Below are 14,249 nucleotides of genomic sequence, written 5' to 3' on the forward strand. Positions count from 1 at the left end.
CGGTGTAGAGAGAAAAACAATTGACGTAGAAGTGGATGTGAAGTCTATGAGCATGATTCATTCTTATACAGCTGAATGAACAGTTAAAACATGAATTTCTTTTTAACGTTTATGTCATTATAAAGCACATGATCTTGATTAAACCCCTTCACACTGTCAAAGATCCTACTCTTCCTACTAAAACTGTATTTAGAATTTACCCAGACTCCCTTTATGAAGTTCTATAGTGATTAAGAGTCTGTATTAATCAAAAGCAGCATTTGTTTTTGTTTTTTTTCCCTCAGTTTTTTATTACCTGTGTCTTCATATCATCAGTGTGTGAGACTTGACTCCAGGCTTTGTTGATTTGTCATTCATGTGATATGACATTTATGCCAACAGAGATAAAATGTCCTCATAGCATAGTTTTCCTGTGATAAATTACATTACATTGTAAATGTCAGATCTGTGAATCACAGTGCTTTATCAGTGATTTAGCTTGATCTACGGAGTCTCATGACATCCTGTTAAAACCCTGTGAAATACAGTTGTTTTTTAAAATCATATTGACTGTAGATTAGACAAAATTGAAAAAAAAAAAAAAAACCTCAAATGTCATTAGTGGACTGATTCTTCCAGTGATGGATTGAGTTCATGGGTGAAGTTCACTAATGAATGAACACATGTAATCAATGTTACTTACAGTATTGCAACTTTTTTAAAAAGAGGCGATCCACCTTTTTCTTCCCCGTAAGAACGGGCACGGCCAATTTTACTTTTTATGGGTCTGGTATCTGGTCTCGTCTGCGTCTAGCTATTTTTAGCTGTCCAAAACAGCACATTTTGCTGCATGATATTGCAAATGTGTGTCTTACCATGCTATTTTAATGTATTATCTTAATTATGAACACACTAGTTTGTAGTGCAAACAGTTTTACTGTTTACTACACATTGTTATTCTTCCCGTTATTTCCCTATGGCGAATAATGAATTGGAAGTCTCACCCATAGGCTTACTCCCACGTTGAAGAAAAAGGTGGATAGTAGGGCTACATAATAAAAATAAGAGTAAAAGAGAGTCAGCTTATCCCATTGGTGAGTTCTTTGATTATCTGTGACATTTCTTAATGTCTATATCGATGAATCCATCAATGAGTCTATTAGTAAAACCTTAAAATGCATTAGTAAACTTTTTCAACTGGACAGCCTCATTGATGAAGATAAATCTATCCAATGTGTAATTTACCATGAGCACCAAGACGCTTCCTAACATGCCAATGAGTTTATCAGAGAACCACTTTGAAAAGCCGACAGTAAAGCCAGAGGGACCACTGGACTCATTACTAGAGTTATTGATCTGCTTATTGTGAATGTTACATCAGGAAACTCGCTCATCTGCAAACTCAAATCACCCCTCATCTATGAGTTCATTACCTAATCAATAAAACAATATTTATTAGTGAACTAACTTGGAGACGCATTCACTCTTAATAATAATGGTCCCAAAAGCTTTTTTTTTTGTCATTTGAGATCCATTTGGGCTCCCCAAAGAACTTTTCAGTGAACAGTTCTTATAGAAGGTTTGCACGTATGTCACAATTTGGTCAATTACCCAGATCTGTGGGCATATTGGCGATACTCGGATGTAAACAACAGCATTGATTGATTGCACGGTTAATGTAATACAATGTTCTGCTAATTTATGTTGTCTAAAGCACGAAAAAGAAGGACTTAGTATGCTTGAAAAGGGTGCAATATTTAACAAACTAACGTTAATAGGTGTTTAAGATGCCTACAAGCAGTGTTGATTAAGATATTAGCCTAATGTTTCACCTACCTGACCGGAAATGATAAGAACAAACATGAATATTGTCAAGATTCTTGCCCTGGAAATCCTGGTTCAGTTTGGCCAACCACAAATGCATTTTGTTCCTTAGACAGTTTTTTGCATTCTTCTCCTTGATTTGTTATAACTTTTGGCAGTCAATAGTATTCCAAATGTTTTTCCCTGTCTGACCGTTTAGTATAGCCCAAAAATGACAGTAATTGACCATTTTCAGCATTGATAATCAGCAAAAGATGCGGGTTTCTTTCGTTCAGGGACATCGTTTACTTTCATTGTCCAATTGATGACACGTCATGGAAAAACATACTGTGCTGAAAACCATGGTAAAAATGACCAGCATGTAAATAGCATGATATCAAATTTATAAGCTTTGTAAGTTCAGTATAAGTTCAGTCAACTCAAAAAAAAGTTTATTCAACTTGAAATGTTAAATTATACTAAGTGACAACTTATATATTTGAGTTGAATCAACTTAAAATTTTAAGGCAGCTGGGTTACTTACCCATCTGTTAAGTTTAGCAAACACAAATATCTAAGTTGTTGACTAAACTTATTTTAGTTGACTGAACTTAAAATTTTAAGGCAGCAGGGTAACAAATTATTTTAAGCTGACTCAACAAATTGTGTTTTTTATTTTTTACAGTGTAGGTATTTTTTTGACTGGAAACTCAACAAGAATAACAAAAATTGGCAAATCACAAAAAATACAAAAATGATCAGTGATTTAATTAGTTTTTTGTGCACGTTCAATGTGCTAACATTAACTAGTATTTTCATGAAAAAGAAAATCCTCTCTGGTTAAAAGAACCATTTTTTCTAGAACTTCTTAATAATCTAAAGAACATTTTTCCATCATAAATAACCTTTTGTGCAATGGAAAGATTCCATAGATGTTAAACGTTCTTCATGGAACCATAGATGCCAATAAAAAAAACATTATTTTTAAGAGTGTGGGTTAAAGCAGTTGAAGAATGAGTGGAAGAGTATCTTAGGGAGGTTTGTAAATTCTTCATGGTCAGTGTGGCTGTTTTTGTGGCAGTAGCATGGAAGTGTCAGGAATAGGAATGCAGTTTTGATGCAGAGAGCCTCATGAATAGTGCATGACTGGCTGAGAGAGAGAAGAGGAGAGGAGAGGCCTGTCTGCTTCTCTTATGTAATCACATCCCTCCCACTGCAGCAGCACACGCAGTCCGGGATTCCCTCCTGCACCTGCTCACAAACAGGAAAGAGATAGGCGAGGCATAGGAAAAAAATGATGGGTAGAATCATAAGGGATGGAAAGAAATACGGTTAAAGAAACTGTAAATCAGACATACAGATAAAACATAGGGATGTTATGAATCACTAACCATAAAGGTGTTATGCAACGCCAAATTCATATGTAGGTTAAACTATAATTCAGCATTCTGGAATTTAAAGTGTTACATCATATACTTTCCTCAGGGCAAAACACAAGAGTCAAATTAGTGCTGGATTGTGCATTCAAAGTGGATTGTGCATTCTGCCCTAGATTATGTCTGTGAATTAAACATATACATACAGACAGTCTAGTGCTCGATATGCGTTTGAAAGATGCAGAGAATTATGTCATCATATCAAGAGCTTCTTCTCTGCATTCATGTCCTTCAGTGAACTTAGTGCTGTACATACGTGTGTGTTCCTCTGAGCCTATAGAGCTATTATCTGAGCACATAAACAGCTCTTGCATAACGTCTCCCTCGCACATGCGCTTCAGACGTCCCCAATCAGGCTCATTTGCTCCAGCACTCTCACAGAGATCAAACCACTTCCTCCAGAGGTCAGTGCAATTATCAAACCACACACATGAAGTCACGTACAAAGACCTTTAGGTAGAGAAGTGTGCTCTGGGCTTCAACATAACAGGCTATTATGCAGAATGTCTGGTAATGTCATAGTATATTTTACCTTGACATAATTCGTCCATTTGACTTCAGCCCGGTATAGCAGACAGATACATTCATCTCTAGGATTACTAGTAGTGTGAGTCAGAAAGTTGACATTTTATGACGTTTTAAAAGATGATGTAGTGAAATGTAATTGGGGAATGATGTAAAAAATGTAAGTGGGGTGATGACTTTGATATGCTCATATCATTTGAATGGATCATTATGGATCATATCATTTTCTGCTTGGACAGATGATGCATATAGAAGCTTTAACAAAGAGATGAAACAGAGAGACAACACTTATAATGAAAGCCTGTAGATGCTGTTGTTATTTCAATCGCTGTCCGTGGTGCTGAAACTTTGGAAAGATAGTAAATGACTGAAAATCATTCTTTAAATAGAGATGTGTGATATTTGTACCAGCTATATTTGTACCATATCAAGAGTTTTAATGTACCAATATGTATGCTGCGTACGTATACGTAGCGTTAATATGGCCCTGTTTTCTGTGGTGCAAAAAACGTGGACAGAAACATGACACTCAGTCATAAAAATGGAATTTACCGTATAACACGGAACATCATCGAATTTGCTGAATTTGGGATGAATAAATCAGCAGGTCAGTACACAAAAATGCTATTTAAATGTGAATCCTGCATGTTCTGTGTGACGCTCGCGGTGTTTTCATCCTCTGACTTTTCAGTTTATAAGTACATGAACACAAACATGGAATTGGAATTGCCGTCATTATACTATTAGACAAAACTACCATTATACAAAGTACTATTTTACTTCACACAATATGTGTATAAACATGGCTGTAAACGGGTTTTAGGATTCATTCAGTTGCCGCTTTCAGACTTTGTCCATAAGATTTGCAAATGTCTATAAGTTGTATTTGGTGTGTGAGGTCTCTATAGTGAGTTACTGGGATCCCCTGAGGGTTTGTCTTCATTATGCTGGATGCTCTGTGAACTGCTGTCTGTCCAGTTGGCTTCAGCCTGCATTGCTACAGAACTGTCTGTGTTAATGAATTAGAGTGTGCTGGCTAATGAACAAGAAGAAAGGGCCACAGAGAGGAAATAATGGGAGTGCACAGAGCAGCAGCATAAGAGATGAAATGTGTCGTACCCGTACCTGCTGCTGTGGAACAGACTCCTCATTAGTTCATTTCTGCTTACAGAGCTAATACCACACTGACCACCTGATTGCTGTATATACATACTGCACTGCAACCAAAGACAGTTTCACTATCTTTACCATTGTTAGCGATCCTTATATTCCCTCTTGCACTCACACATATAGACATTTACATTCATACAATAAATATTTAATATATGCTGTATATACACTACCAGTCAAAAGTTTTTGAACAGTAAGATTTTAATGTTTTTAAAGAAGTCTCTTCTGCTCACCAAGCCTGCATTTATTTGATCCAAAGTACAGCAAAAAAGGTAAAATTGTGAAATATTTTTACTATTTAAAATGTTTTCTATTTGAATATATTTTAAAATGTAATTTATATCTGTGATTTCAAAGCTTAATTTTTAGCATCATTACTCCAGTCAATTGATCCTTTACAAATCATTCTAATATTCTGATTTGCTGCTCAAAAAACATTTAATATTATTATTATAATACTAATTATACTGAATTTTTTTCAGGTTCTTTTGATGAATAGAAGTTCAGAAGAACATCATTTATCTAAAGTAGAAATCTTTTGTAACATTCTAAATGTCTTTATCGTCACTTTTGATGAATTTAAACCATACTTGCTAAATAATAGTATTAGAAAGCCATTATTTAAAGTAATAAAAATATTTCAAAACTGTTTTTGCTGTACTTTGGATCAAATAAATACAGGCTTGGTGAGCAGAAGAGACTTCTTTAAAACGTTAAATATCTTACTGTTCAAAAACTTTTGATTGGTAGTGTGTATATATATAAATTGTAATATATAAATGTTATATTTTATATAAAGGGATTAAAATGATATAAAACAAGTCTATAGAATAAGTCTATACTATTTTGTGGAAATTAAAAGTTTAAAAAAATTCAAATGTTTTAAGTGATTTTAGGCATAACATTATAGTGTACCATATGATCATTTTTCGTTTGTCAAAGATAACATTTATGTTGTTATTAAATTATTAGTATTTTTAAAGATAAATATTTAAATGAGCATTAGATGATGGCAAAACTAATCAAGGTAATATGACTGAACTAATTAAAAAGTTTGGTGTTAATAAGATAATATATTTTTTTCAAATAAATGCTGTTCTTTCAAACTTCAAACATTTAAAAAAAAATTCCACAAGAATATTAATTTGCACAACTTTTTTAACACTGATAATAATAATAAATGTTTCTTGAGCAGCAAATCAGCATATTAGAATGATTTCTGAAGGATCATGTGACATTGACGACTAGATTAATGATGCTGAAAATTCAGGTTTGCATGGCAGGAATAAATCAAATTTTAAAATATATTCAAATAGAAAGGAGTGATTTTACATCGTAAAAATATTTCAGAATATTACAATTTTTACTGTCATTTTCCTCAAATAAATGCAGCCTTGGTAAGACTTCTTTTAAAATTATTAAAACAAATCTTAGCAACGCCAAACGTTTAAATGCCAAGCTATATCCGATACTGAAATTATAATATTCAACGTAATATCATAAAGGATCAAAAGTAATAAACTGTATGGATCTACTGCTCTATAACAGGAGTTTCCAATATAACCACACTATATTAATCCACGGAACTCTGTCTTTGGTCACAGTGCTGTCTACCACCGTATTGATTCATTACATGGAATTGCTTCACAAGGTAGAAGCCATGTAGCAGTCTTGACTCTGTAGGCAATTAAAGAACAGATTTTTCGAGGGGTGATTCATCTTGGTCCATAGGAAATGGATACAGTTGGCTATATCACTGCCAGGAAACCATCAAAAACAACATCCGCTCCCTAGTGCAGCGCTATTTGTCACCTTCTTACAACACAGTCCTCTGTTAAGCACCGTTTTACTTTTATTCACACTCAAAACAACACAAAAGTACTCCAGCAGCTATAAAGTGTACGTTTTTTTTCCTCAGCTATCAATCTGATTGCTCCGTCGCTTCAGTATTTGATTCCGCTGGCACGATATGACTCTTTAATATCCCGATTCCAAAAGTAAGTAGATTAAAATAAGATGTAAGAGGCCATTAGAACAAACCGAATTGGCAAAGACGAGCACAGCTGCCTGGCCTGTAGAATGATAATCCAATCACAGCGATCGAAGTCAACGAATGAAGCACACAGACACATTTTAAAAGTATATCTTAATATAAACATTTTATTCAGTGCATTGTATGTACACAACAAATAAGAAACAACTTGAAGGTACGCGGCAGAGCGCCGGTCGGTACATACATGTTGTTTGTCAGATTTATCCTGGTAGTTTGGAACATATGATCCAGGGAGGAGTTAATACACATAGCCTACATCATGCAGCTCTATTCCTCACCTCCCTGCAGTCTCCCATGCAACAGATACTGTATGTTCATCTAAAAGAAGAAAGAAACCCAGAAAGAAACAGAAGAGAGTAAAACCCCCATGTAGCATGTATGACGTTATGTTGCCAGAGGGAAAGGATATATACTGTACTGCAGGCCACAAAAAGGGTCCTTATTGTACACAACCTGATTTGTACATGCCCTGTACAAGATTTTTTTTTTTTTTTTAGCTTTTTTTTTCTATTTTTTCACTTTTACAAATTAGACATACCCTAAAAAATTCAACCAACTTAAGTTCCACAGTATCATTTTTTTGTCTGCTCATTTAAATAGAAAATCGTCACCACCGTAAATTACTTATACACAAAACGCAGTCCAGGTGGGAGTCCCGCCATGTCTCGGAAATCACCGGCAACGGTGACCAGCATTGACCAAAGGAGAATCGACATGTGCGGGAAAGGCAAAAACACAAGCACACAGACTAAAGGAACTTAGAAAACGGACGACGGGACGCAAAGAGACAAAAGGAGTGACATCGAACAGCCCTCGTGAACCACACATCCATCTCCTCGAATACTGAAACCTCTCACTAATTTGAACCTGTCATGCGTATATATGTACCGGTGTGGTCTGACGGCCCGAGGGGAAACTCTCACACTTCTGTCTTTGGTGCGCTGGATCTCCAGTCGCGGTTAAACCTCGAAAAACACTGATTTGGGGAAGAACAAGAGGAAGAGAGAAAGTAAGAAAAGCTCACAGCTAATTCAAACAATTAGCAAGCCGTGGCCTCTTGCTTCGGAGAGGCTCAGCTTCGCTCTTCGTGTGAGCAAAACGCAGGCTTTATATTCCCATGCTAGAGAGCGAAGCTCTCTGAGCGAGTGCACAAGAACGCAGGAGCCCCCCACGCACCGGGACGGGTGCTTCTTTATCGCTTCACACTCAGGAAGCATGGAGGACAAGGGTGCCTTCCTTCCACTGCACCCGTGCAGCTAAAACCCTCACTCACCGCCCTGAACTCTTAACAAATGATCAGGACCTGCAATGCGAGGAAATGAACTTTGATGATTGACGCTCGACTGCTGAGAGGGACTTAAATGCAACGTCCCTTTGTAAGAAAGGCTACAATTTCTGTTTCACGTGAAAAAGGCTATTATAGTGGTGATAAACCAAACAAACAAGCTAAACGTAACAAAAACGAGCTAATTATAAAGAAGTCCAATCAAATGTTACTCTACTTTGCGAGTGGTTATGTTATGTTTCATGTTGTCCTGAACCGCTGAGAGCTTTTTGGAGAGAAGTCTGTGTGAAGTCACAAGCATTCAGAGGTTTTGGTGAAGGCGTAAGGTAGCGGGCCGGGCCGGGTAAACCGGGCTACGTTGACTCGTTCTGACTCACAGCTTTGCCCCCGTTCAACACAGCGGAGGCACTCCGGCTCTTAGTGGGTGTGCCGCTACCGGAACGTGAGAACTCGGTCAGGTCGTGCAGAGAGGGTTCCCTGTACATGGCCACTGAAAAACAGGAAACAAAGAGCGAGCATGTGGTTAGTAAAAGCATGCCACGTTTTATGTTAGATGTGCACAGAGAAAATGCTAATGGGATGCAAATGTGCTTGTTTACTTCATGAAAGGCACTGATTAAATGTGAACAAGCTGAACATTTTCCATCACTTTTAGTAAACAATGTCAGCAAAAAAAAAAAAGTTTTTGTATTGCATTTGTGTATTTACCCATTTGCAATTTAGGCATTTTCTTCTTAAATATGCACAGAAAATGCCAAACTTCAGTGTGATCAATAACCAGTGGTCAGTAATTGTCTAAGCCATTTATTTATGCCAAAAACAAAAAAACAAACCCAACAGCAAAATCTTAAATCAGGGCTCTGAAATCTGCGTTTACAATATAACAAATGTATGAAGAGCCCATCTGCAAAAACAGATAACTCTACTTTTAACAATTTTCAGAAATCATGTTTTTTCATTGTGCATTCCAATAAATCTCAAATAAACTGCAGTTGGGTTATTTTGTAAAATACCTAACTAATACAATAAAACAATAACATAATTTTATTTGAAAATAAAAAAACCCCTGATGTTATCTGTCTTTGCAAATAAACTCTTCTTATTTTGAGAATAATGTCAAAATATTTCAAGATTAAAGTCAAATTTACAAGAATAAAAAACATGATATTTGAAAAAGAAGAGTTATCAAAAGTGAAAGTAAAAGATGTCTGATTTCTAAAAGATCATTTAGCACTAAAAACTGGATTAACGATGCTGAAAATTCAGTGTTACCATCAGAAATAAATTACATTTTGAAATTTATTAGAAGAGAAAACATTTGTTTTACACTAATAATATTTCACAATATTACTGTAGTTTTGATCAAACAAGTGCAGTCTTGGTAAGCATAAAAGATTTCTTTCAAAAAACATAAAAAAAAAAAAAAAAAAAAAAATCATACAGACCCTAAACTTACAGTAGTGTACATATCAGTGGTGCATTTTTTAACTATCAAATATATATTCATGTCCAGTCACATTTTCTTGGTTAAACATTACTTACACTAGCAGAAAAAGAAAAAAAAAAAAAAAAAAAAAAAAAAAATATATATATATATATATACATATTTATTTATTTATTTATACAATGTAATCAATATTCTATTTATTAAAGCCAAGTATGGATCTGGTCAAGAGTTTTACATTTATTCCAAAATAACTCAAGGCAGTAACAATTTAAATAATTTAAATATTTTATTTTTGAACTTATGTTCAGTTATTCTTTTTATTACTTAATTTTTACTATTTTTGATTTTTTTTTAATCATCAGTCATCAAAGCTCAGTAAAAACCGGTCACAGACACAGAGATTTACTTTAACTTTCAGTACGCTGATTACTCACAAAAAACTCCCACAGATCATGCTTTCATGCCATTTTAATTCATATTTTGATGTAAAGTGGTTATATGCAAGTGCGAGTTGTTTACTTTTTTAAATTAGTCTTTCCATTAGTGTCAACGCCTGCTTTCTGACACCAACATCAGGCTCAAGCACTTCACATATCATCACTCCAGAAATCCACTAGGCAGCCGACGAGCTAAAATTCATCTGTCTGATCGTCTTAACGATAGATGTGCAGTGCAGGGAGCATCACAAAGACTTCCTTTAACCTCACACAAAGCTTCTTCTGCCTGCAACATGCAATCGATACAGCACTTAAGTGGAAAGCTCTACGAATCGATAGTTGACGTATTGGTTGTGCAAGCGAGTGTCAAGCTTCTCACCGGAGGGATGCAGGAGTCTCAGAGACCGGTGGCCAGGTCATTATGAGAGCACTCTGTAGAGCTTTCTCTGGGCTTTGTCACATACCTGCTCATCAAATCATCTGGACCAGTGTGCTTCAAAGTGTGACTGCGTCAATATGGCAATGCATGGTTGAAGTGTTAAGCACTTTTAAATGTTTAAAACGCTTTCTAATTAAAGTAGGATTATGATGCAGATACGTCAGCTTCTTTGGCAACGGTAATGATCGTACGGGCTTTATATATGTGTGTGTGCGCACTCTGGACAGAGACTACAGTACTTTGTGAGCCGAGAGCTGGCAGCCAAAGCCATGTTCACAGCGAGGAGACAGTTCCTTAATTGGTCCTCTGGAAGAATACTGCTAGAGAATCTTTATAAGGCAGCAAGCAAAATTTCAATTTCCTCTCTCTTTTCAAATTACATAACTCTCCTCGACAACAACTAAACTGACACAATCATTGCTTTTCTAATGAAAGATTATGGTAACACTTTGCAATAACATTCAATTTGTTAACACTAGTTAATGCACAAGGTTGACTTTTTTTTTTTTAATGCCAGCTCCTGCGTCAGAAGAAATTGTTAAATAAAGTCATTATTTTTTTTGTTTTCTTTGCGCACAAAAAGTATTCTCGTAGCTTCATAAAAGTACAGTTGAACCACTGATGTCACATGGACTATTTTAACAATGTCCTTACTACCTTTCCGGGCCTTGAACGTAGTAGTTGTGTTGCTGTCTATTAGGTGCAATATATATTGTCTACGATAATATCGTAGTTGATGTTTTAATGATATTTAATTTGCCATTGTCGAGTATTTTGCAAAAACCATTCAAAACACCAACCGAGTGCAGTGCATGCATTACGTGAAGTCTAGACTAGTGCGCATATGCATTAACAGTGTTTTCTTTCACTGCATGATTCAGTCTATTAAAATACATCTAGAATTCAAGACAAATTCACAAATCACAAATTCAAGACACTGGGACAGAAAATGTATAGATTTATTCCACTTCATATAGTTAATATCACTTAAAGAGTGCTGTTTTCTTCTCCAACAATTACCATGATTCAGGGCTCGAAATAAACTCTTTTACTTGGTAGCACTGGTGCTCTCAAATTCAAAAGTTAGGAGCACCAAATTAAATTTAAGAGCACCCGATGAATATTAAGGAGCACCACAACTGCCAGTTGAGAGGAACGGCCAGCAACATCCTGATGATTAATAGCTTCACCTGTCAAATGGGCTGATTTTGAAAGCCTTTTTTAATGATTATTTATTGCCTTAAGAAAGGGACAAGAAAGAATGAAACATGAACAAGTTTATTTTCTGTATTACAGGTCAAACTCTCTGTAGTCATTTAAATTAGAAGCAACCACTGCATTTTTAAACTTAATCCACACAAAGATGCTGCATGCATGAGCCGTTTCTGGTTTAAATTAGATTATAATTTCAATATCTGAAGCAAAAACAGAATGGACTGACAGACTTAAGAGAAAACATTTTGAGTAAACAACGTATGTTGCGTGAGACAGAGCCGCCAGAACTGCAACTGACAGAATGTGCGCTGTAGCACAATAGACTTACTTTATGTCTTCAATAATAGCAGATCGTAGGGATATTTTAATTGTTAAGAATCAAAAATGTTCATATCGCATACCGCTAATTGCAATGCAGTGCAAATCCGAAAAACACTGGTTGAAAGAAAACGTTTGGAGCAAAATCTGGCCGGTTCCGAGTTCCAACGGAGCACAATGTGAGTGATTTACAGCTAATATCTAAAATATGCATTAAAGCTAAGAATGTAAAGATGAAGTTTAATTGGTTATCTAAGCTAATGTTGGATAGAATGGCTCACTGTATCAGCTCACAGCAGTCATATACTGTGTAGTACAACAATTATTAGCACTTGCACAAATGCTCCCACATATATTTTTAGGTCACGCAGATTAAATTCCGGGAGCATATGCAACCAAAACGGTCGCAATTTCGAGCCCTGTGATTACAAATGTGATATTGATTTTTTTACAACAGTTCAATAGACAAGAATTAAGAGACTTACATTTTAGACACCACATTGCCTGTTTTTGCTCTATTTCACCAACAAAAATCATTCCAAACACAGCCACAGCACTGTTTTGCGTCTCTGAGCAACATGATGGTGTTTCGTTCCTGAATGATTCAACCGTTTGAATGACTGGGTTCAATCGCAATGACTCACTTATTAACTGTGACTTGCTGCCACTTACTGGCTGTTTTGATTCTACATTTAAAGGGTTACTCCACCCCAAAATGAAAATTTTGTCATTAATCACTTAACTTGTATCTTTTTATTATTTAAATAATTTCAAATATCAGTATTCAATGTTTTATATTTAAAATATCAAACTATTATTTATGCATTTGTAACTGCAGCAGTGTAAATGCATCTATACTGCATTTTTTGTCTTGTTTTCAGCCAAAATATAAACAATTCTTAAACCAAGAAGGATTTTCTAGACAAGCAAAAATTATTGTCTTGTTTTCAGAAAAAGAAGTCAGAATTCAGTGATTTTTTTTTTTTTTTTTTTTTTTTTTTTTTTCTTGAAACAAGCAAATTAATCTTGTTTTCTGCTTGAAATAAGACTATTTTGCTTACCCCATTAGCAGATTATTTTGATTTTTGATTTTGATTTAATTCTTCTTGATTTAAGAATATTTAGATATTTTGGCTGGAAGTATGAAAAGCATAAATGCCACTTCAGATGCAGCTTCTGTGTTTCCTCTGCATTGCAAAGATGAATTTTGTTGATGCTGATTTCATTTGCTTGTTAACAGCCCAAATGTAAGAGTTTGACTCAAAAGATAATGCACACTTTTAGAAAAAATGGCTTTTTAAAGGTTAAAATGCCCATGAAAGGTAAAAATCAATTTAAACGTATTGGAAAAGATTTATTTCTATCAGTGTGAACTGACCACCACACAGAATATGGAGAATATCAAAACATTTAGGAGTCAGCTGTCCATGGTAGTCCTTAAGATACCAGCTCAATGAGACACTCAGCAAAATATCATCTAATTATCGCTATCGATAAAATCCCAAAAAATATCGAGATATTATTTTTGTCAATATCGCACACGCCTACTGTCTATGCAAGGTCAGAAAGCTCATCAAAAATATCTTAATTTGTGTTTTGAAGATGAACGGTCTTACGGGTTTGGAACGACATGAGAGTGGGTAATTAATGACAGAATTTTCATTTTTAGGTGAACTATCCCTTTAAGACTTTTATTCAGAGAATATGTCTTGAATAGGTGTATTTTATATTGTTATTTCACCTTTTTTTAAGCATAAATCTCACTAAATGGCTGTGCAATAGCCTTTGAAACCAGTGAATGCAGTGTGGAGACAGTAGACTGTCCTTCCAAGCTAATGCATTGCTCCTGCTGTCTCTTACATTGCCGACATTCACCATTATCCTCTCACCACACTACAAGCCTCTTTAGAAAAAGGAAATGCATTTTCAAGGGCCAAGACATTTTCCGGGAGAACAAAATGTTTCTCATCTGCTAAGCCTCCATTTTTAATTATAATCAAATGAAAGACCTTGTTTTAATTCTTTAAGCAATGAAAAGCGTTATTGATTTCTGTAAGTAGCGTGACATTATCAGACATTATGTTCAAAAACTCATTTGTGCAGCATGAGTCATTTGATAAGTTACTGCTTTACATAAAAACA

General features: G+C 35.3%; 1 protein-coding gene across 7 annotated transcripts in view; it reads right to left on the reverse strand.

Moving 5' to 3' along the window:
- Positions 1-7,055: 7,055 nt before the first annotated feature.
- Positions 7,056-14,249, reverse strand: part of fgf13a (fibroblast growth factor 13a) — a 147,845-nt gene continuing 140,651 nt past the window's right edge. For all 7 annotated transcript variants that reach the window (XM_051127364.1, XM_051127363.1, XM_051127368.1 and 4 more), the window contains one exon: positions 7,056-8,741. In XM_051127364.1, coding sequence (XP_050983321.1) covers positions 8,605-8,741 — 137 coding nt within the window. In that variant the 3' untranslated portion in view covers positions 7,056-8,604. The remainder of the gene's footprint in view (positions 8,742-14,249) is intronic.

Source organism: Labeo rohita, chromosome 14, assembly GCF_022985175.1.
Source record: "Labeo rohita strain BAU-BD-2019 chromosome 14, IGBB_LRoh.1.0, whole genome shotgun sequence".
Lineage (NCBI taxonomy): Eukaryota > Metazoa > Chordata > Actinopteri > Cypriniformes > Cyprinidae > Labeo > Labeo rohita.